General features: G+C 62.8%; 2 protein-coding genes across 2 annotated transcripts in view; one reads left to right on the top strand and one right to left on the bottom strand.

The window, feature by feature from the left end:
• BOP1 (BOP1 ribosomal biogenesis factor) overlaps positions 1–23,338 on the bottom strand; it is a 69,596-nt gene that overhangs the window by 13,082 nt on the left and 33,176 nt on the right. The window lies entirely within an intron of this gene.
• SCX (scleraxis bHLH transcription factor) lies at positions 834–11,117 on the top strand. The gene is made up of 2 exons (XM_005235199.3): positions 834–2,152; positions 10,299–11,117. The coding sequence occupies exons 1-2, from the start codon at positions 1,634–1,636 to the stop codon at positions 10,335–10,337; spliced, it is 558 nt and encodes a 185-aa protein (XP_005235256.1). The 5' UTR covers positions 834–1,633; the 3' UTR covers positions 10,338–11,117.

The following is a 23,338-nucleotide window of genomic DNA, read 5'->3' as shown; positions in this document are numbered from 1 at the left end:
TCCCACATGCCTGGCCCCAGAGGAGGAGGCTGATGGCCTTCACCAGGGCCGAACCTCCCTGTCTGCCCTCTGCCACTGCAGCAAGGGCCAGCAAGCTACAGAGCAGCCTTGCAGCACCTCTGTGGCTCCAGGTCCACAATCTACGCTATGAATTCCAGTGGCCCTGGGGCTGCCACCGAGCGGAGAGCCTTGCGGAGCAAAGCCAGAGCTGGGTCCCATTGCCACGAGCCTCTAAGCTCACCTGCGGAGCACAGAAAATTTCCTTTGGTCCCACGTTTGGGCACAGCCAGCCAGGATGGCCCCGCTGAAGTGGCAGCCACTGGGGACCCCTGACTGACCCCCCAAGCCCTCTGTCCTCCAAGGAATCTGCTCGAGCTTGCTGCGTGAGGTGAGCTGGCACAGGAAGGGGAGCAGGGGGTAGTTTGGGGCAGGTTGCAAAGTCGACCCTGCCAGCAGGTGCCAGCTTCTGCAGGCTCAGCAGAGCCAGCATGGTTATGGGACAGGCTATGGGGGGAGGTTACAGGGACACAAGCAGGCTCTGTACCTGCACGCACCTATCCAGGTGACAGAGACACAAACGATGTTCTTGTAATCTGGGGTGGAAATTAAAGCAAATTCAAGCAGCAGGCATGCACCAGGCAGGAGCTTTGGTGGAGGTGTGCCGGTGGGCAGCTCCTCAAGGGTTAATTCCTCCCTCTCTGCCCCATTAGCAGCAGCAGCAGCAGCAGCAGCAGCAGCAGCAGCAGCAGGATGGATTTGCTCATGCTGCGGGAAGGGGAGGGAGTGCTCTCAGGGGCTCTCGTTGCAGGGACTGCTGAGCAGCCCTAGCCCCAGCCTGGGGGTGACACAGCCCTGTCCCCAACCCTGCCTGAGGTGCGAGCTGCCCACGAGCCCCGCAGGCACTGGGCTTGCTCCTGCCTCAGCACTGAGGATCTTCTGGGGGCCTCTGGGAGCCCCCAGGGACGCCCACACCGGTGCCCACCCCCCAGCAGCTTCGTGTCCAGGCAGTCAATGGGCGAGGAAGCCGCCCAGGTCACCGTGTGCCCACCACGTGCCGAGGCTCAGGGCTGGCAGGTGAACCACAGCAAGCGCTCCCATCCTCATCCTGGCCACGGTGCCTGCAGCCCACTGGCCTCGGGCAGGACAACCCACCCCCCCGAGCCCTGAAGGGTTAATTCCCCTGCGGGGATGGAGGGTGAGCTCAGGTAGGCGTGAGCCTGTCGGGCTCCCACATCCAGAGCTGGAGCAGGGCTGCCTGCCGGAGCCGGAGGAGGGGCCTGGCTGACCACTGCTGCTGCTATAAAACTCCCAGCTCCTGCCACACTCGGAGCCTTAAGATGCACATGTGTGGGGAGAGGAAACAGGCAGCGCTGCCTGCAAGCAGCCCGTAGCCCCAGAGCGCGGAGCCAGCCGGCGGGGAGCTGGGGAGGGGGCCCCCCGCAGCACCACCCCCCAGCCCCAGCCTGCCCCTGCCCGGGGAGGGCGACACCAGCTGCCAGCCAGCCGGGGCTCCCCGGACCCCCGCGGGGCAGCAGCATGAGCGCCTGGAGCTGAGGCTGCCTGCAGCAGGAGGAGGTCGGCAGAGCACGGCGGTCCCCACGCGGCTTCCCCCGGTGTCCCCTCATCGCCCATCATGTCCTTTGCCATGCTGCGCTCGGCCCCCAGCCGGTACCTGTACCCCGAGATCAGCATGCTGTCGGAGGACGAGGAGAACGGCAGCGAGAGCTCCGGCTCCGACGAGAAGCCCTACCACCTGGATGCCGACGGCTATGGCCTCAAGGCCAGCAAGCGCAGGAGCGGCAAGAAACCCAACCGGATCAACAGGGAGCCCCGGCAGCGTCACACGGCCAACGCGCGGGAGCGTGACCGCACCAACAGCGTCAACACTGCCTTCACCGCCCTCCGCACGCTCATCCCCACCGAGCCGGCCGACAGAAAGCTCTCCAAGATCGAGACCTTGAGACTGGCCTCCAGCTACATCTCCCACCTGGGGAACGTGCTGCTGGTGGGGGAGGCGTGCGGGGACGGGCAGCCCTGCCACACCACCCCTGCCTTCTACCACCACGGCGGCGGCAGCCCCCCCGCGCGCGACACCGAGAACTCCCAGCCCAAACAGATCTGCACTTTCTGCCTCAGCAACCAGAGGAAGCTGGTAAGTGGCTGCTCGCACCGTCCCCCCGGGGCTTTTGGCCGGAGGGGGCTGCGCTGGTTGCGTTGGGGGACCCCCAGGTGTCCCCAGCCACAGCCGCGCGAGGAAGGGGTTAGGGAGCGCCGGGGTGCTGGCTATAGCTGTTGGGGCTGCTGTGAGCCGAAGGGGAGATGGGATGACGGGGGGAGAGGAGCTGTGTCGACACGAGCTGCAGAGCACGCCAGACCCTGCTGGCAAGCCCAAAACCTGGGGGTGGAAAATACGGTGCCTCCCTTCAGCACATAGAGATTTGCTGCCCAAAGCCCCCAGCAGCTGCTTCCAAACCTCGCACGCGTTTGCTGAAAGGCAAAGGGACAGGAGAAGGGGAAACCCTGCAAGGGCGAGAAATGGGATTTTAGGAGCTGGAAATCGGGCGGAGGGAAAGTAAGAGTCTGGAAAGAATCTGCCTCTCCCCTCGGGCAGAGCACAGGCAGCAGACGGAGAGCTGAGAGTGGTCTGGGTGTGGGGCTGGTGGCAGCCAGGGCTACCAGCCCCCTGGGGCCGGTGGCTGGCCACAGGGCCAGCTGCTCCATCCCCTGCGCACCCAGCTGCAGGCTTGGTGTCCCAGGGAGCCGTGCTGGGACAGGGATGGGGAGAAGCTGAGGTTACCGCCAGGGCACTTAGGTGCCCCTCCAGCATCCCAGTGGATCGGGGGGACCAACAGCTCTGCCCCACGAGCACTCGCAAAGTGGGACGGGCTGTCCCAGTTTGCCGAAGGCACTGGTGAGTCTCCACCGCCGAGTAGGAGCTGTAACACTCCAGCCAACCCAGTCCACCCAGTGTCCCCAGCTCCTGGCTCTCAGCCCCCTGTCCTTAGGGATGTGCGCTCCCCACTGCGTCCCAGCAGAGGCTGTCTGCCTGTCTGCCTGGCACCAGCACCAGCCAGCACCTGCCATGCCAGCCCACGGCTCCGGTGGGGTGGGCACCAACCGCCCACGGAGGGTGAGGGGGGGCAGGTGGAGCAGGACACAAGCCTGGCAGCCAGACTGGGAAAATCCAGCTCCAGTGGCAGCTCTGCCGAGGCTCCGGGGGCTGTTTGCCTGACTGCCACCAGGTAGGAGAGGCAGCGAGCAGCTCCCTGTGCCGTCAGACCTCCAGCAGCGTGGGGAAAGCCAAGCTGCCCCAGGGGAGCCATGCGGGGCTGCAGCTCTTCTCAGAGCTCTCCCAACGTATGGGGCAGCTCTTGCCAGGCACACAGAACCACGGGGGAGCGGAGGCGCTGCGAGGAGGTGGCTGTCAAGAGCCTCCAGCCTTGCTCAAGAAGGCTGTGCCCCGGGCAGCGGGGTTTTAAAAACCTGTTGGTCTCCTGGCCGGTGCAGATGGTGTCTGGCAGGGCAGAGGTAAATGGGAGCGCAAGAGCTGAGGCAGAGGCGTCGGGAGGGCAGCCGGAGCCGTGCACGCATGCTGCACCGTTTGAACCTGTTTAACCCCAGTGAGTAATGCCCTGAAGAGGGAGAAGTCTTTGTTAAGGATTCAAGGCTCATTAAGCATGAAGCAGTGGCGGTAAAACTAGTCACGAGCAAACTCTGACAGCCTGAGTATTTCAGAGCAGGAAACCCCCAAACGCTGTTAATCCCCCTTGCACATCCTTTCCAATTCACTAGAGAAGGAGACAGAGCTGGGAGCAGCAGGCAGGAGGGAATGGCGTCGGGAGTCTTTGCAACTGCTGGGATTTGCACCGCTAAACCTTAGGTCATCAAAGATGAACACCCAGGGAGACCAAGAGCCTGTCCCGTCCGTAGCTTTCACAAGCCCCAGAGTCCAACGCTTCTCAGTGGGTGAGGGATGCAGACCACCAGCTGCCGAGTGCCCTCGTGCCCCAGCAAGCTGCCCCAGCCAGTATCAGCCCAGTTTAAAAACAGAGGCTGCAGGTGGGGAAGAAGCTCCTACAGGGCTGAACTGGAAAACTCCACCTTCCAGTTACCAGCCTGTTGGGAAACCTCCTCTAACAGCTACAAAGATCAAGCATTCTCCCCCTCTTTTGCTGGTATTGCCGCTTTTGCATCAACTCCAATAAATCCCCATCTCCGCTTTTGCACCAATTCTGATAAATTCCCATCATGGCTTTTGCATCACTTCCCAGCACAGGCTGCTGTGCAGGAGCAAATCCCAGGACAGGCACATGTGCCAAGGCGCAGGGAAAGGATAAGCAGCGCAGGACTCCTGGGCCAAGATGGGCCAACTCCCTTCCTGCAGCTCATCTGGATAAACCTTGGCGAGATTAGATCCGGAGTGGCAGTCAAAGGGGACGAGATACTTGGGTTTGGCTGAGAAATAAGCTAGGTCAGGCTCACGCTGGCAAGACAGGTCCGAACAGACAGTGCCTAAGCAGTGCACTCGCTCTGTGCTTGAGATTTTACGGCCAGATAACAACTCGATAGGTTTTATTGTGTGAGGAATAAAATAAACCATCTTTTATCAGGAAGGTATTGTGACAAATGGTGAGGAAATGGAAGCAGTCTCCTCTGGAGCTGCAAACCTGGCGCAGCTGGGAGCTCACAGTCCGTTTGACATTGGGTGCCTTGGCTCTGGGGAGCCAGATGGCCACCGTCCCGTTCTGGAGAAAGCAGCTCGATGCGGGGCTGCTGGCCTCGCCTTGTGGCCAACACCGAGCCAGGGCCAAGGTGCACGGCAGCTCAGGCCCTTCGCCCCAGCACCCACCGGCTTGGGAGCTCAGCGACGGCACACAGCTCCTCCAGGACCCCCTTCCCACCTACCTGTCCCACCGGGGAAGGAGGCAGAGCCACTTCTCTCCCAAACACACACACAGCTTCGCTCCACGCTGAGCTGAGAGGAGAGCAGCTTGATCATACCAGAATATACACTGCCTCATGCTGCTGGGTGCTCAGCTCAGCACGGCCCACCCGTCCCCCTCGGAAAGGTCTGCTTTTCCACCATGCCTTTTCGCTCACGGGTAAGGATGTCGTTTCAGCCGACGTGGCCTTGGGGTATGTGATTCCATCTGCCTCCATCTTTCTCGCCTTTGCCAAAGAAAGAGTAACCTTGGGAGGGCTCTCCTTTGTGGTGCCCCCTGGCAAGCCCCTGCCCCATTTGCCCCCTGCCACCAGTTCTGGCCGTCCATTTGGTGCCAGATGTGCCACCGGCTCCCCCGTGAGAGCTGGCCAGCCTGCAGGTGCCTGCTGTGGCCAGCTCCCTAAAACCTCCTGCCCAAAAGCCCCTGGACGCGCCGGGCATGCCATCCCCACCCGAGCGTGGGAGGCTGCCCCTGAGCCATGACACCTGATGTCTCAGCTCCCCTCGTTAAAAGCTTGGCAGGAATTTGGCAGGAGATGGCAGACGTGGCACAAGCCTGTGAGACAGCGTGGCCGCCTGGCTCCCAGGCACCCTGGTGGGGAAGGCAGGAGCACCAGGGATGCGGTGGGTGAGCATCTGCAGTCACTGCGAGAGGGGAAACGGGACAGAAGGTGTGGGCTGCTGTGCAGATGCTCCTTCTCGTGACAGGGGTCACAGGACAGGGCTCGGATGGGGTGTTTGGGGTTGCCAGATGCTGCGGGCACCCCAAGGGACAGCTGAGTTGGGCAGCACTTTCCACGGCCTATGCCTCAAACCAAAGGCCTCAAATCACTTTTGCTGGCTGAGCAGCACCCCGGGGGCGAAGGGGCTTGCCCAGATTCATGCTGCATGACTCAGCCTTGCCTCGCACCCAGGCATCCCGACGCCTTATCCCAGGGACTTTCCCAGATAGCGCTGAACCCAACACCATCTCCTCACTGGAAAGATCTTTCTTTAAAATGACTCACGTAGGTGTCCCCCGCCCGCTGGAGGAAGGAGCTGCCGAGGCTGGCGGCTGCTCAGGCTTCTGTCAGTTCCCCTGGAACTAATCAAAAGGTTAAAAACCCACGTGGGGACAAGGCCTTGGACTTGGCCAAGGCCCCAGTGAGGACACAAGCAGGAGGGAGGTGGATGCCAAGTGGTAGGAGCGTCGCACTCGCCACAGGCGTTCCAGGACAATGTGTGGGCGGGTAGCAGTGACAGAGGGGACAGTCCCCAGCATTGCCAGGGAGCAGGCTCCTGCCGCTCCCGTAAGAGAGTGCCGGGAGTGGGGGTCCCGGGGCCATGGTGCCCTGGACACCCATCATCCCCGCCAGGCTTGTGCTTCTCCGGGTTTTCCTCCATAGCTGTTGCCTGTGCCATCGTCCCATCAGCACTCACTGGGGGCGGGGGGGACACGATCAGGTTTCTCCTCCAGCGACCGTGTCAGCTGGGAGAGTTGCTGTGAAGAGCCACAGCTCAAGCAGCTCGCACACTGCCTGGGTCGGGGGGTGGTGGACTGGGCTTGTGTAAATGCCCGTAAGTCCAAACCCAAGCCAGGCCTCTTGCCAAAGCTGCTCTGGGCTGAGGGCCCTCGCAGCATCCTCTGTGTGCCACCCGCCCTCACCAAGCACTTGTCCCTGCTGCCCGTGTTGCGTTGAGCTGTAAGGGACTGAGGGGCAAGGGGGCCTGGGGGCAGAGTGGGGGTCACCTTGAGCAGTCAGTGCCAGCATTGCACACCAGTTGAAGTGATGAAGGAAGAGTGGCCAGCAGTGGCCACTCCGTCTTCTGGCGCAAGAGCACGCATTTGCACGGAAGGCAAACGAGGGAGGGGACACTGAGACCACCCGGGAGCTAAAAGGTGTCACAAGGGCAACCACGGCTAAAGCCCCCAGCCTGACTCACCGGAGGGCTGACCTGTCCCATCACCCACGGGCAGGAACAGTGCAACGAGCACCACGTCCCTTCCCAAGCCACAGCGGCAGCAGAACATCCCACCTAGGCCAGCCATGCAGAGCCATACCTGATCCTGGGGCGCAGGCAGAGTGACACTCAAGCTTCCCCTCTGCGTCTTCTGGGAACCCAGACCCACAGAGAGCACCCAGCCCATGCTGCAGCCCCTTGGGGGGGGCCCAGAGCATGATCGCTCTCCCCTGACCTTGAGGTGGCATGCCTGACCCAGCCAGCCCTTTGGAGGCAGGTGGGAGCCCTGCAAAGAGCAGGATGGGGTCATGGCACAGCCGTGGCGTTAATTGCCAGCACCGCCAGCCAGGTGACGTGTCAGAGAGAAGCAACCGAGCCTGGGGCATGGCAAGGCTGTAAAAGAAGCCCCCGGGCCCCCGTGTCAATCAGAGTGGAGGGAAGGGACAGAGGGGTACCCGCTGTGTGTGCACGCTGCCCCATCCCGGGCAGAGGAGCCGGAGGGGCAGGCAGTGGCTCAGTGCCACCAGCTTTGTGCCAGGGGCCGGAGCAGCTCCAGGTCCTGCAGCCACCCTTCGTGGGCAGAGCAGGCGGGCAGGGAGGGCAGAGCCAGGCGCCGCAGGCTGGTCTGTGCCTCGCCATCCCCCAGAGGAATGGGCAGGAGGAGAGAGGCTGCAGCGCTTCCAGGCAGCATGGGGAGAGAAAGGTGATGGCCATGCAGACCCCCAGCCCCTGCCCGATGCCTGCCCTGGCAGGGGGCACGTGGGGCAGGTGAGGCAGGAGCCCTTCAGCAAACTCTTCCAGAGCATCTACCAAACCAGCTCTGGTCCCAGGGAAAGGGAGCAGAGAGGAGTTTTCAGTAGAGAGAGATGCGACAGGGCACAGGGCCGGAGCAGAGTGATGAGAGGAGTGCAGGTTTTCCTGGGCGGCTAGGACAGGACCTCGGGAAGGGGCAAGGTAACCAAGCAGGAGAGCAGCGATATCAGGGGGGAGTTTAACCTGGCCTGCAGGGACCTGTGGGGCTTGGCAAAAGGGCTGGGGCTGGCGAGGAGCCCTGCCAGGGCAGCTGGCATCACTGCACGGAGCAGGAGGGGGCAATATGGGCAGCGGCTGAGTGCCGGGAAGGCAGCGTGGGTGTGCTGGGTCTGGCTGAACCACCACCGCCAGCCCCTGCCACAGGCACAGGGGGTGCCGCAGCACCTGGGGTGAGTGAGGCAGCCGATCACAGAGGGTTTTGCTGACTGGACCCTGTGCAGCCATGGGTGCCCAGCTCAGAGCTGCTGGCTCTTAATGCTCTGTCCCTCGGGAGGCAAAATGCTGGCAAAGCTTTTTTAAGGGCAGCCTCGGCCGAGCAGGCTTGTGATTCAACACTGAGAAACTCGCAGCCTACGTCAGGGGTAACAGTAACTGTGAGGAGGGGGAGAGGAGGAAAGAGAGGGATGAGTGGGATGATGGGTTTGGGCTCCTGTCACACACTGCTTTGCCTGCATCCCTTAGGTTTGATTGCTTGTTGCAGCAAAACCGCTGGCAGCCACCTCCCCTGCGGCGCCGAGTGCCACGCTGGACGCAGTGGGGGCAGGCGCAGGAAGGGCTGAGCCCGGGTGCTCGGCACAGAGCACTGGGAGAGCCGCCCTTGCTCCACCGTGGCTGGCGGTGCCCTGCCCCAACGGGTCTGCAGGGGCAGCTGCAGCTGCAGGGCACCCAGAGGCACCGCTCGGAGCAGCCGCTCCAGGCTCCAGCACAGGCATGGCTGAGGCGACCCCAGGATGGAGCCCCCCCTTGCCCTCGCCCCAGGCACAGAGGGGAGAGCTTAGTGCCCTCATTGCAACGGCTGTCGCCACCAGCACTCCCCACATCCCTCCTGCCACGACCCAGCCCACGGTCACCCTGCCACCAAGCCCACGGGACAGCCAGGCCTTGGCATCAGCCAGTGGGGACGGGAGTCTGGACCCACCTGCAGGTTTTATGTGCAAAACCCCATGATTTGGGCATGGGGTGGCACATCGCCGGGCTGTAGGGATGGGGACAGTGCCGGGCAGTGGAGGGCTCTGTGCGCACCCCCAAAAGCTGCCTGCAGGCATGGATGACGAGCTGCCCAGAGCCACGGGCAGAGCCCAGGAGCTCCATGCCTTGCCCCAGCGCCATCCCCCCGCTCCCCCCACGGTATCTACAAGATGGGACAGCTCCGCAGCCCTGTAATTTACTGTTCCTGCTGCACTTAATGGCAGCGGAAAGGCAAGGTGATAGGGGAAAAAATATGAGGCGGGATTTTCCGAATCCCCATTTCCTCTCCAGACAGCACAAGAACTCCTGGGGCCTGAACATCTGGGAAATTTAATTTTACCATTTCTGAGCTGAACTCCCCTTCCCCTCCCCTCCCCCTCCCCACCCCTGGTAACAAAGGAAGAGTCAGAGCAGGGGCCGCACGTGCAGCCGTGGGGGAGGCTGCGCAGCAGCAAGCCCTGCGGACCAGCCCCGGGACGTGGCCTCAGCCGGGACACGCTGGCAAGCCACAGGCCAGCAAAGAAGTGGAAACACCACCTAACACCTGGTCCCTGGGTGGAGAGACCTGCAGCCAACCTGGTCAAACTCCAGACAGCCAGGAATCCCATCAAACTGGAAAGGAGAAGCGCCAGCTCTGCCTGCGCACACCTGGCTGGGGCAGTGGTGGGGCTGGTGGGGCTGCTGGTGGTAATGGTGGTGGTGCTGGTGCTGGTGCTGGAGGGCTTTTCTGGTGCCCGGGGAGCAAAACCCAACTCGCAGCCCGGCTGCCACCGAGGGGCTGGCCAGGAGGACTCTGCGATGGCCCAGGAAAGTTTCCTGCAAGTTGCGGTCCCCAACCAGGTGGACAGGGACAGGCTAGTGTTTTTTGAGGCCTCAGCAGAGCACAGAGGTCCCGACCGCAGGAACTTGGGCTGCAGAGGCCCCCAGACCAGCGCTGCTATCGGCGATTCGGGCAGTGTAGAGGGTTCCCGTCCTGCCGCTACCTCTGTGCGGGGAGAGGGCTCGGGAGGCAGGCGGCTGGATGCTGGGGCGCGGCACAGGGCGGTGAAGTGCCAGGCATCCCGACGAGCGCAGGTGGCAGAGGGGAGGCAGTAAGGGGAATCCCCTGGCAGGGCCAGGGCAGATATGAAGGCACCTGCAGGAGCAGGGCTTTGGGGCAGATGCAGCTCCGGGTCCTGCTGACTCCTCCAGACCCCTACCCCTTGCCGAGAGACATGGAGGGATGACAATGACACCTCGGGAAAGCTGCCCCATGGCTCCCAGGAGCTGTCAGAGCAGAGCTGCCGCAGGACTCTCCTGCCAAGCACCCGCGCGGGGAGGAGCGAGAGGCTCCCGGGCTGCAGCCAGCGTCCTGGCAAAACTCCCAGCCCCAGGTGTGTTTTTTTTAACTTGGCCTTCTCCTTTTTCTCTGCAGAGTAAAGACCGAGACAGGAAGACGGCGATTCGGAGCTAGATGATCACAGTTTTCAGGAAGGACAACAAGGAGGAGCAGAAGGAGGAAGGATGGAAAAGCCACACACACAAAACCACAGCCATGGACACTCCTGCCTTCACCCTGCTGCTGGGGAGAGCTGCACGGCATCGCCCCGGAGGACCTTACCCTGACCCGGACACACACCTTGGCAGAGGCCAGGTGTCCTCCCCCGGCTCGGAGGGGTGACCGCAGATGGGAGGCGAACACGGACGCGGCAGGACTTTGCAGGACCGCGTGCGGCGGCTCAGAGGAATGCTCGCTGCGCAAGGACACTCCGTGATGGCGCAGGCAATGCAGCCGCTGCCCGGTGAGCCGAAGGGGCAGGGGACCTGCTCCGGGGCTCCTTGGAAGGGGAGTCCCTGCCCCGGTCTCTGCGGATGCCACACAAGGCGGCTCCTGGGGGAGAGCTGGCACTCGGACGTGCCCCGTCCCAGGTCTGACTTGAGCAGCGCTGGTGAAACCGCTTATGGAAACACCCTGCTCTCCCTGTCCCCTTCCAGCTTTGAGCCACTCCATCCCCTGAACTCTGAGTCCTGGGGTGCTGCATTTGTTGAGTTTAATCAATACATGCTGGTGTTTCATGTCATTGATATGATAATATAAAGCCTGAGCAATTTGTATAATTAAAAATGAATATGGTTCAGACTCAGGGCAGGAACTTCCTTCCTTCCAGAGCCCCTGACCCCTCTCACACAATAAACCTCTGGTTTCACCTCACCCACACTGGCTTTAAACACCGGCCGGTCAGCAAGCGATGGAGCCACAGCTCGAGGTCCACTCCCTGCGCCAGGCACAGCTCCTCCGCCTGCCCCCCTGCCCTTGGGACTGAGCCCAGGCGCAGGGTTTGGGGGGGGGGGGGGGGGGGGGGGGGGGGGGGGCGGAGACGACCCTTCCCACAGGGTGGCCTGGGGCAAGCACTGAGCCCCATGTGCTACGCTTAGACCCAGCTGGAGGACCAGGTAAAAAGCAGGGACTCAGTGAAAACCAGATGCTGCAGCTGAGCTGAGTTTCCTGGGGAAATAAATTACACACATACGCCATGGCATCTCAGCGCTTGCCGGCGCTCCAGCGCTCGCTCCGAGATTGCGTGGGCCTCTGGCTGCAGGGCAATGAAATGCTCCTTATGTCACCAAAACAGTGTCCTGAGGTTCTAAAATGCGCAAGATGGAGTCAAGGTTGAGCCCTGGCCCCCTCGAGCAGCAGGTGAGGGGCTGCCAGCTCCTCCTCGCTCCCTCCAGCCCCTCGGGAACCCAATGGGGGTCAGTCCCTGTGCCAAACGGCTGCTCGAGTGCGGGGGTCCCGGTGGGCCGGGGCTCTGAGCTCTGCCGGTGATACATGCACGCACCAGAAACGCCAGCTTCTCCTTGCCCTGCCAGTGGGACCCAGACCTCCCCTGAGTGACACGGGCTGCTGGTCATACTGAACTCCTCCTTGGGAACCCCCTCTGTGGGAGGGACCCGGGGTGCTCTGGCACCCAGCTCGGCGGGGAGGGGTACGCTGGCACCGGTACGCTGGCACCGTGTGTGTGCAGGACTGGGGGGGATGCCGTGAGAGGGGGCTGGAGAGGAAAGAGGCCAGGAAGATGGGAGGCAGCGCAGGGCACTGGGGCGGTGGGCTCCATGTGCTGCGGCAGGGGGAAGGAGGAGCCAGCGCTCCAGACCCCACGGCACACGGGGAGCCAGCAGACCACGGCACCCCTCGCTAGCGCTGGCGAGTACCCGCGGTGCAGGTGGGCCCAGCCTGGATGGCTAAAACGTGCCACAAAGCATCTCCCTGCTCAGCGCAGCAGGGACCTGGCCACTGCCCGGGGCCCGGGATCGAGGTGGGCAGCCGAAGGGGCGCCAGCCAGTGTCCTGGGGACCACCGCACCCTGCCCCCAGCTGTGCAGGGGACACCAGCTGTTGAAGACAGGAACGGCTGTGAGCCCTGGAGAGCCCAGTCCCCTGGGACCCAGGGCTGCTCCACACCGGTCGCAGGCACTCCCCAAAGATGACCGAAAGCTTTTACAATTTGCCTGGGATGAATTATGAGGGTTGTGGGTGGGTCTTGGAGGGGCTGGGGGCCACGCTCTGTGGCGGGGAAGACGAGGGGGGAGCAGCAGGGCTTAGGGATGCTCAGCACTGGGAAGCAGCGCACAACTGTCCACAGCTCCTCCTTCCACATACACCAGTCCAGCGTTGGGAAATATGGCCCTCTGCCACTGGCAAGCCATGGGCTGGGGTAGGGCAGCGTCCCCCAGCCGGGCACAGCACACAGCCACCAGGCATGCTAAGCTCCCCGGCCAGGAGGTGCAGGAGGGCTCCCTCGCTGCTCCGCACAGCCCTCGGCTACAGGAACGTCAGAGGCAGCTCGTGCCACCGCTTGGCCCAGCTCCCCCAGCACTAACAGAGTGGCAACGGGCCGTTCCTTTCACGCTGAAGGGTTCAGAGGCCCCGAGTGGCTCGAGTGTGGGGCTGCTAGTTTGACATGTCTGGTGCTTTGCTCGCAGGGAGCCCGGCTGGGTGCCGGGATTTGGAAGTGCTCCGCTTTACGGGGATGGAAATTTTTAGATTTTTAATTTCAATATTAGTGGTTTCGAAGCTGGAGAAAGAGGTTTGGAAAGCCTCCCTGCCTCTCAGGCAGGACTCAGAGGCATACACAAGCAGTGATGGATACTGTTGAAATGAAATTTGGAGGCACTGGGGAGGAAAACTTCGATTCAGTGGAGCCCTTTCGAGTCCTGCAGATGAGGTCGTAACACTCAACACTTAAATGATGCTTCACCAATTCCAAGGGACGCTGCCAACTTGTCCCCACCCACACCGAGGCTGCTGCGGTCATGCAGGGACAGGGGATCGGTGCTCAAGCAAATAAAAACACGGCAAGGCAGTGTGGTTTGCCTTTGCATGGGCCTGGTGGAACGGTGCCGGCAATCCGCTGGGTCCCCGCACCACTGGAGCATCCGAGCTGAAGTGAAGCTGCCGAGCCGCAGCTCGGCACCAACAAGGTGCAGAAGGCACAGCAGAAGAGGAGGGCCCGAGCAGCAGTGCCCTGGCAGACAGCGTGCCGCGCATACCTTGGCAGGCAGCAGCTCCGCGATGCTGCCACCGGATCCCGTGGGGCCTCTTCCAGGCACAAATTCCTCTCCCAGCTCATCACCGTGACCACGAGCCGAGCGCAGGCACTGCTCTGTCCGGGTGGAGCAGGGAAAAAGCTCCAGAGCCAGCCAGAAAGGGACGTGCTTGCACAGGTACAGCTGCAGGAGATGCAGCTTTCCTCCTGCTCTAACAGCACTCCCCAGCTGCGCTGCTGGCAGCACCAGGCTCTGTGCAAAGCCAAGTGCCGATGGGCTGTGTCCAGCAGGCACAGCCGTGAGCGGAGGCAGCAGCCAGGTCCATTCCCCCGTGCAGCTGCTCACCTCCTTGCCCTGCTCCCGATGCACGTGGGGCACGTGCCACACTGCAAGAGGTGAAAAGCTCCCACGACCAGCAGAAAAGCATTCCCAGCTCGGGAGGCCATGTCTGCTCACCGGTTGGTGCCGGGGGGGACGGGCGGCCATCCGCAGAGAGCTGTGCGGCAATTGCTCTCAGCTGTGTGATAGGGCCTGCCCGGGTGCAGAGCAATTTTCCACCACATATTTGCTCTGTGAAGTCACAGGTAGCTGCAGGATTTGCACGTCTGCCCACATCCAGGACGTGCCGCTGGCTCGGGAAGGTCAGGGAGACGGGCTGCAGCTCCCTCAGCAACGCTCCCGCGGGACTGGCAGCAAGCCTTGGGTGGGCTGCTGCGAGCTCCTCGCTGCCAGCCCCGGGCACCACAGCTCTCCTCGTAATTCCCACTCCAGCCCTTGCCTTCAGCGCCTGGGATGTTCCCCAGAGCGCAGCCCCCGGCCCGCAGCCGTGCTGCAAGCTCCAGGAGCATGGGTCAGCTCCCGCTGGAGGCAGAGGAAGGAGCAGAGGGCTTTGGGGCTGAAAGCCAGTCCCCACAGTGCTACCCCACCTTTGGTCACCTGAGACATGCTCCAGGGGATGAGAGCTGGCAGCTCCTGCCCTCACTGTGAGCCAGGAGAACCCACAACCAGGAGAGCTAGGAGAACCCACAACCAGCAGAGAAAGAAACAAAACGGATGATTGCACGAAGCAGATCCCAGAGCAGAACCGCACTGCAGTTGCTGCCTGGGAACAGTCCGCGGTGTCACACCGTGGTGCCACAGCACGCTGGGCCGAGGTGGGGAGGCACCAGCCCGTTTCCCCCCACCCTCCTCTCCTCCGGGCAGAACTGCTCAGCAAAACCCCTGCCAGCGGAGAGACAAGAGGTTTCACAGCAAGCCGCTCCACCTCGAGCAGTCGGGAATGAATGCTGCCTCCGTCACCGCCCAGCCCACGGCACAGGCTGAGGCTACCGCTTGCCACGGGCTTTGCACCCCTCCAAACCCCAGCTGGGGGTCTGAGCCAGCGCCAACTCACGACACCCCAGCACCAGCAGCAGCCCAAGACGGAGCTGCCAGCAGCCCCGCTGCAGGATCTTGCTGCCCATCACGGCCATACCCTCACTGACCCCCGCGCCTTCCAGAGTGACTGGGATGCCCCGGCAATGACCACCGAACTAACAGCAGAGACCCCTGGATGCCAGCAGGGCAGCCTCACAGCACTTTCATACCTGTTAGCCCAGTGATGCCAGTGATGCCTGTCAGCCCCACCACGCCTCCCGCTATGCCCAGCCCAGCTTCTCACCATCTGCCCCCACACCTGTCCCAAAGCTGCCGACTGGCACAGACCGCGTGGCAGCTGAGCCAAAATGCCAGAGCTAAACCAGCAGCGAGTTCACAGAGGCTGAGCGTGACTCTCCTGTGCAGGGCAGCTCGGGCACGGAGCTGGCGGTGCAGTGCGTGGTGTGCACAGCCCCTCCGGCAGCACCCCCGTGTCCCTGCCCCCGGGACGGGGGCCTGCACGCTGCTGCCGTTGCTCCCGATCCCCTCCACACACCTCCCCCAGCCCCTTTCTCTGCCGCCCTTCGGCAACGTGTGCAGCTGGCAAGCTATTAAAATAATGCAGGTGAAAATTATAGGTTAGCTAGTAAAGCCTTACAGAGGTCTCAAGAAGAAAGGAAAAGGGTCTTTAAACACACCTTTCTGGCGGCTGGGGAAACAGAGCTGCCCCAGGGCGTGCTGCAGCCCTCCTAGCTTCGAGGCTGGCCAGCTGCAGGGCCAGCAGAGCTCAGTCACCCCTGCCCCTCACCTGACCCCCGGCATCGCTCCCCCGGCACCCCTTCCCCTCGCCTGACCCCCCTGCTCCCTGCAGCATTGGCTCACGAGCGCTCAGGGGGCCAGCAGGTCTCCGACCCACTCCCCATGGCACGGAGCCGCCTGCCTTCGCCCAGCGCCGCTGCCAAGGGCTCAAGCAATTCGGGAGCATCCCCATGGGTCCCTGGTGCCTGTCACCGCACTGCCGGGCACCGGCCCAGCGGGCTCGCCAAGTGTTTTCCTCTCCCTGCTGTTCTGCAAAAGGCCAGAAGCTGCAGAGGAAAACGAGCGGGTGAGGTGCCGAAGGAGGCGATGCAGCCAGCCACCAGCACGCGCAAGCAGAAGCAACGCAAGGGGAGGATGCTCTTGAGCTCCTTGCAAGGGGCCCAGCTGCCCCCCGCCATGGCGGGCGCAGGAAAAATCCTGTCGCAGAGCTGCAGCACCGACCACAGCAGGGTCAGCTGAAGCAGGCTGCTCAGGATCCCATGGGACAACGGGGCCGTGTCCAGCTGGGTTTGAGCATCTCCAGGGTAGAGATGCCACAACTTCCCCAGGCACAGGTGGAAAAGGGGATGAAACCTCCCTTAGGCAGCTTTTCCCAAACACTCCCGTACTGCTGAGGCTGCAGAAACCTGCCCTCCAGGGAGAACCCTGTCCGTCCCACGCATGCTCTGGGCTGCTGGGGTTCAAGTCCAGCCTGCTTATCTCCTGCATTTACCAGACAGGGAAAGAATTGGCTCCAGACAAGCTGGGGATGCCACCCCTCTCAGTCCCAGTGCCAGGGGAGTCCCCGGGACTGTCCCAGCAGGGAATTGGTGACGCAGGAAGATGCTCCAGATGGACAGAGCCCGCTTGCGGCAGCGACAGCCAGAGGACCGGGGCAGAAGGGCTTTACCATGGCAGGCTGGAAGCTGGAGGAGCGGCACAGCACAATGCCTTGGGGAGCTGCCGGCGCAGCAGCTGGTGGGGCACACGTTGGCCGGCACTCGGGGATGGAGCGGGGCCAGCACAGCCCGGCAGCTCTCCAGAGAGCTCGGGCCGCAGGGGCCAGGGAGAGGATCCTGCCCCACGGCTTCAGGTGCAAGGAGAGGCAGCCGCTGCGTGCTCGGTGCTCGCCGGCAGCCAAAGCAGCTCAGGAAAAGCTGAGCGGGAAGCAGCAGGGCCAGGGCCCCGAGAGCACGGGCAGGAGCAGCCCCATGCCTGCACGGCAGCCGGGAGCGCTGCTGGGGAGCTGGGTGTGCTACTGGGGAGCTGGGATTGCTACTGGGGAGCTGGGATCACTGCTGAGGAGCTGGGAGTGCTGCTGGGGAGCTGGGAGCACTGCTGGGGAGCTGGGAGTACTACTGAGGAGCTGGGAGTACTACTAGGGAGCTGGGAGTGCTACTGAGGAACGGGGATTGCTACTGGGGAGCTGGCATCATTGCTGGGGAGCTGGGAGTGCTGCTGGGGAGCTGGGAGTGCTACTGGGGAAGCAGGAGTGCTTCTGGGGATCACTGCTGTGAGTCTGGGATGATCTGGGGCAGGAGTGCCACTGGCCTTTTCAGCTCCAGCACCTTTCCAGATCCCCAGTTAACTGCTTACTGGTATTCTACCTGCTGACAGATCCCTAGGGAAAGCCACACAAATGCAGCCTGGAAAAATGCTTTCCAGCAACCATATGGTGACTAACCTAAGTAATCCAAGTTCTGCGTTAGTCAGCATGCTCTGAGAGCAGCTGGGTCTGGGTGCAGCACTTGCTGGTAACCAGCAGCACATTCCCCAGCCTGGGCACTGGCCTGTGCCACACGTGGGGCTGGCCAGGCAAGGGGCCAGGCTGGCAAGAGGCGTGGAGATGGCACAGCCACACTCACCCCAGGGAAAGCAGACAGCCATTCAGGGCCACTGGAAGGATGCTGGGAGCCTCTGAAAAGACAAATGCACCGTACCACACACGCAGTAACCTGAGTCCTGCGAGGCACAGCATCACCGAGGCACAGCATCACCCGTACAGCCTGACCCAGCTAGAGGAGGCTGCCCGGAGCTCCACGACAGCTCCAGGCAGTTGTTTCTGCTCCCAATCATATGCTGGGAGCGAGGAGAGACAACCTGCCACTGGGGGAAACCCTGCATGCGACAGGGCAGGACCAGGGATGAAGAACACGAGACTGCAGGTCCCGTTCCCCCAGAGAGACCACAGCACATGCGGGTTTGCATGCAGACGGGTTTCAGAAAGGGGAGATGGGTCTCGCCACTGGGTTTCAGAAAGAGGAGATGGGTCTCGCCACCACAAGGAGGGCTCCAGGGCAGGAGCAGCAGTGCCTGGGGGGACCTGGCCCCTCCCTGGGCCACCATCCCTCCTTGCCGGTCCTCCCCAGGGCTCCTCCTCCCTCCGCACCCCAGCAAGAAGAGGAAAGCGTGGCTGCAGACTTGCCAGTCGGTGGGATTTTCTCCTTGCGCAGGCATGCACTAACTCTGTTTACGAGTGCTCAGCCCTCGGCCCCGGGGGACGAGTGAAATGATAAAAAAAGAAAGAGAAGAAAGCCCAAACACGCCCGCGCACACCCACAGGCACGGCAGGTCTCAAACGCTCCAGCTCAGCTCCGGGGATCAATTTCCCCAGCTATTCCACACGGCTGCGGGGCTCCGGGGAGCTCTAAAAACAGGAAGCCAGTGGTGTAATTTTGAAGGAAATTCTCAAAGCCAAGCCATTAAGGGCTAAAAAGGAGGCTGCATCCAATTCGATCGGAATAGAACAAAATAAAAAACATCATAATGGCAGGTTCAATATTGAGAGTAACCCAATTCCAGATTTCCTCTGCTTAATCCTGCAGGAACCCGCAGATGGCTGGGGGAGGGGGCCATGCCCAGGCAGTCTGGCGGGGCCGACGCTGCCATTCCTGTGTCCCCGGTGCCACCAGGAAGCCGCATGGCACCGGGATCAAGCACCTCCTTGTGCGGGTACGAGATGGGGTGCTCTCCTGTGTGGTCAGCCCTGCTGCCAAACAGCCCCTTCCGAAACAGCGACTACCTGCAGCTCTCCTGGTTTACAGCTTAAGGCAGAGCTCTGGCTTCACACCGAGCAAGCCGGGGCCCTCCGCCGATGAAAGGTCCCTGCTGCTCGCTCAGGCTGACGGCGGGCTGCTCCTCTCCCGCAGCGAGGCGAGTGCTGCGCCCTCGGATGCTCTCCCCTCCACCCAAACGGGCTGTTGTCCCACTGCCCCTTCCCAGCAGCCCGGTTGAAGCCACACTGGCTGCCCCGTGCTCTCCCACCGCCATGTGCGCAGGGAGGGCTGCTGGGGCACACCGAGGTGGGGAGAACAAGAGGGGTCTTACCGCAGGGCATGCTGCTGGCCAGCCTGGGAGAAGCGCAGACACCACCCTCATGCCTGTCGCTCCCTAAGAAACCTCCCGCTCTGGCTGACGCACCTCTGTCACTTGCTGTGTGGAGCAGTGTGACTGTACTGGAGCCCCCGGGGCTGAGTGAGCGGGGCTGTGCCTCCCTAGCCCCCCTCTCACAAGGCTGCAGGTACCCCGGGACCTGGAGCGGTTTTAGGATGCGCACCAGGGCTGGGAGAGGTGGGGAAGCTAAAAAGCAGGTGAAACCTGAAAGCAGCCAGGGTGAGAGCACCTTGCTCTGTGACATGTTTAATGCATCTGCCGCATCTGGAGCCCCAGCTCTCGGCCAGGACGCTGCCTTTCCCTGCCCTGGCCAAAGAGCTGCACGCCCGGCGCAGGGTGGGACTTGCGGGGAAGGATGCACAGCCCTCCTGTCACAGCCGTGCCTCTGTGGGCTCCCAGCCTCCGTGGGCCAGTGGGGCGGCACGCAGCAGCACCAGCCGTCCCACCGTGGGCGCCTCGCTGCTCATGCCGCCAGCCCTCAGAGGGGTCCCACGTCCACAGCAGCAGAAAGCCTGGCCTGGGCGAGCCCCCCACTCACAACTACCTGTCCCCAGGCTTGAGGGAATGAGCTGCTGCACTCACCACATGATCCATCACAAGGTGCTCCCTGCCTGCATCCCTGCTTAGCACCTGCGAGGCTGCCAGGAAACACATGTGACCCCGCTGGTATGGCTCGGCAGGCCTTTCTTCCTCTGATTTAGTTGCTGTTAGCTTTTTTCCCACCCTCCCCCTTGCCTCACTCCACTGCCTGCCCTCCTTGCTGAATGCTTGCCAGCTGGGACTCACCAGCCCCGCTCCCCCGAGCAGGGGCAGGTGCCGCCCCGAGCCCCCCCGGGGAGCCAGGACCCCCGAGCCCCTCGCCACCCCGACTCCGATCCTATCGCTCGGCCGCACGGCCGCGCTCCCCGGCAGCGGCAAGCGCTCCCGGTTCGTGCCCCGCGGTCTCCCCGTCCCCGACAGTGGCCTGCGTGCCCCCTCCCCACTGCTGCCCCCCCACCGCCCCGGCCCCCTCCCAAAGCAGCTCCAGCTGTCAGTGGCTCGATGGGAAGTGCAGGTACGCTGCTGGCTCCCTGCCCGTCTCCCCTGTGTCTGTCTGGTGAAAGAGGAAGCCAGTCCACCTCTGGAATCCTTCACTCTCTCCTCGTTCCTGCTCTCCCCGCGTCTCCCCCGGGGATTCGGGGTCAGCCTCTCTCTCTCGGTCTCTCTTTTTTCCCTTGCCCCTATCAGATTACAATGCATGCAGTGTTCGCTCCAAATCCCCCACTGCACGTTAATTCTGTTCCTCTGTCTCTAACTACCAAACTGCTTTCCTGTGCCTCCTGTCTTTCCATTCCTCCTCCGCTATTTTTTATCTCTGACAAATAGAGCACGTCAGCTCCAATTGGAGTGAGCGGGATGGGGAAGGGGCTGTGGGAGCAGCCAGGAGCCACGGAGGAGGGCGAGTGAGCGGGGAGCCAGTACAAGGGGTCCCAGCAGGCAGAGACACGCGGCTCCCCAGCTCCGTGCACCAAATCCCAGTCACTGCCAGTGCTCAGATGGGACATCCCAGAACAAAGAGCTCAGAGCAGGGCCCCCGGGCTTGGAGGCCACCCGAGGCAGCCAAGACCTCCCACACAATCTGTCATCCTCACCTGCCTCAGTTTCCCTCTAGCACACAGGGCCGGCTCTCCCCAAGGGCTGAGAATGCGTGTCCAGTGCCTGAGCTGGCCTCTAGGCACTTTGCTCCTGCCCAGAAGCTGAGCGGGACTGCAAGGCAGGGCATGGAGCAGCACAACTCCGAGCAAACGTGGGGCTCCCCTGGCCTGCACAAGGCACGGCAGGCTGCAGAGGGTCAGCCTGAGGCTGCACCGGGTAGCTGGGGATCTGAGGGGGGGGTCTCCTAGCCTAGGAGGAAGCCCAGAGCAGAGCACAGGGCTATGGAAGCAGGATTCAGAGACTTCCAGCACTTCTTGATGGGACAGATGGATGGACCTGGGTCTCTGCTGCTCCGAGCACAGGCCACCTCCTCCCAAAGGCAAGGCAGCGGGCGCCTGGCCGCAGCCCAAGCCCCTGGCACTGGGCAGCAGCGGTTGGCTCTGCCAGGGATCCTCCTTCCCTACAAGGGGCACTGGGACATGGGCTACCCTGTGTCCTCACCCTGGCTGTCCCACGGGGCAGGGGATGAGCAGCAGCCTGGCTGAGGACCCAGCCTGCGACGGGGCAGCGCAGGGGGCAGCAGCCTCTGCAGCCCCCCCCGCCCCCACAATCGATGCCCATGCCCTGCGGAGGAGCACCCTGGCCCTGACCTTCCTCAAGGCAGCTCAGCAGTGAAGCAGAAGGCGCAAGGGGGTGCAGACCAGTGGGAAAGGCAGCAGGCTGTCACCCCTGCGCTCCTGTCAGCTCCTGCCCCAGCAGGGCACCGAAGCACATCAGCCCGCTGCCCCTGGACAGGGCTGGGTGCAGAGGGAGCCAGAGCAGGAGGGCGACGGAGGTGGGGGGTGGGATTCCCCCCACAGGAACCGCAGCGGTTAATGAGGGGGAAAGCCATCACCGGGGCTGAGGGGGAAGGCAGAGGCTGCACCGTGCCCTCCCCCAGCCCTCCCTGATTTACGGGGGGGTGTTTTCTTTAGCAAACCCAGCTGCCGGTGGCCTTCCTGCCGATGCCTTTTACCCCGCTCTGCACCTGGAGAGGCTGGGGAGGCAGGGATGGCCCGTCCTCCCCCTGCACGGAGCTGGGAAGGGGCAGAGGGGATCACTCCTACGTGCGGGAGGAGGGGAAAGGCGAGGGAGCCGGGATCTTCTCAGTGGTGCCCACTGCCAAGGTAGAAGGCTGTGGGCACAAATGAAGACAACGTGACATTCAACCCGAACACAAGATGACACTTTTTTTACGGCGAGGTTGGTCAAGCTGTGGCCTGCAGTGGAGTCCCCATCCTTGGAGATATTCAGCACCTGCCTGGACACGGTCCTGGACAGCCTGCTCCAGCTGACCCTGCCCCAGCCAAGGGCTGGACCAGACACACTCCAGCAGCCCCCGCCAGCCCCAGCCAGCCGCTCCGGGGTTCAGTGCTGGGGGATGAGACCCCAGAGAGACCCCTCTCCTCCCACAGGGCGAGCAAGCTTGGGCCTCGAGCAATTTACACGGTAACCGCTAGGTTTCAGAGTAAACAGGGGCTCGCGTGGCAAGGGACGGCAGCCTGCGAGTCGCTGCCACCACGCAGGCCCAGCAGCGCAGCTGAGACCCACTTCGCATCCAACAGCAGCAAGGACTATAAACCTCCATAAAAACAGCTGAACTATCGCCCCAGTCGGTGCAGAGCTGGGTCTGTGCTCCTGCCACCCCTCCGGGAAGGTCTCCTCGTCTGGCAGGTTGGAAGTGTTCCTGGATGTGCCGGTGGGGAAGTCCTGGGACTTCCCAGCACGACCTTTCTCACCAACAGCACGTGCCAGAAGGTAAGTTCTGCTGGGAGAGGCAGAAAAGAGCCCAGCCTGCCTCAGCCCTCCCCACACCACCTACCTCGCTCCTGCTCCTCCACAGCCATGCCGGGAGGCCGTGCAAAGAACAGCAGCAAAACCCAGCGCAGTGCCTGCAGCTGAGCTCACCCCGGGACCAGCCACGGCCACCGGACCACCCATAGCCACAGGACCCGGCACAGCCACGGGACCAGGCACAGCAATGGGACTGGCCACGGGACCAGCCATGGCCACAGAACCAGCCGCAGCCATGGGACTGGCCACAGCCATGGGACCAGCCATGGCCACAGGACCAGCCACGGCCACGGGACCAGCTGTGGCCATGGCCCATGCTCACAACTCTGCCCGCTACCAGGGGCTGCAGCGTGCGGGGGCCGGTCTCCCCCTCCCTCCCCACCTCCAATATTTCCGTGCTGATTTACTGCCCACAGAAAAAGTTTCCCTCTCTGAATCCAAGATTCCTTGTGTTTTGGCTCCTGCTCCCGCAAACCCGAATCAACTGTTAATTTTGGCAAGCCCCCTTCTTCGCTCTGACCATGGTCGGACTTTTCCATTCTCAACACCTTGGGAGCTGTTCCCAGGGGGGGGTGGGGGGGGCACAGGCATCCCCTTCTCTTCCTGGGCACTCTGCCCTCCCTGTTACAAACCAAGGACTGGGAGGACCTGCTGCTGCTGCCGCTGCTGCCATGAGGGCTGACACTGCACAGACGAGTCAAACCCAGAGCCCCCTGCTCCCCACCCTGCTCTGGGCTGGTGTTTACTGTTACGTTACTGGCAGAGCTCAGGAGTGAGCCAGGTAGGTCTGAAGAGGTCCCACTTCAGCAGCCAGCCCGGAGCCGTGGTCTTCTCTGGCCCAGTGGGCAACCGCCCAGTGCGGCAAAGAGGAGCTTGGCTCGGCTCCGCTAGCTCCAAGCGGGGAGCAGCTGTC

Source organism: Falco peregrinus, chromosome 3, assembly GCF_023634155.1.
Source record: "Falco peregrinus isolate bFalPer1 chromosome 3, bFalPer1.pri, whole genome shotgun sequence".
NCBI lineage: Eukaryota > Metazoa > Chordata > Aves > Falconiformes > Falconidae > Falco > Falco peregrinus.
Note: the sequence above shows the minus strand (reverse complement) of the source record. Positions and strands in the feature narration are given on the sequence as shown.

Bases quoted from the DNA above. Each gene is read 5' to 3' on its own strand.
- SCX (XM_005235199.3), top strand. From the start codon at position 1,634: ATGTCCTTTGCCATGCTGCGCTCGGCCCCCAGCCGGTACCTGTACCCC. The intron at 2,153-10,298 runs GTAAGTGGCTGC...TTTTCTCTGCAG, and splicing joins TCAGCAACCAGAGGAAGCTG to AGTAAAGACCGAGACAGGAA.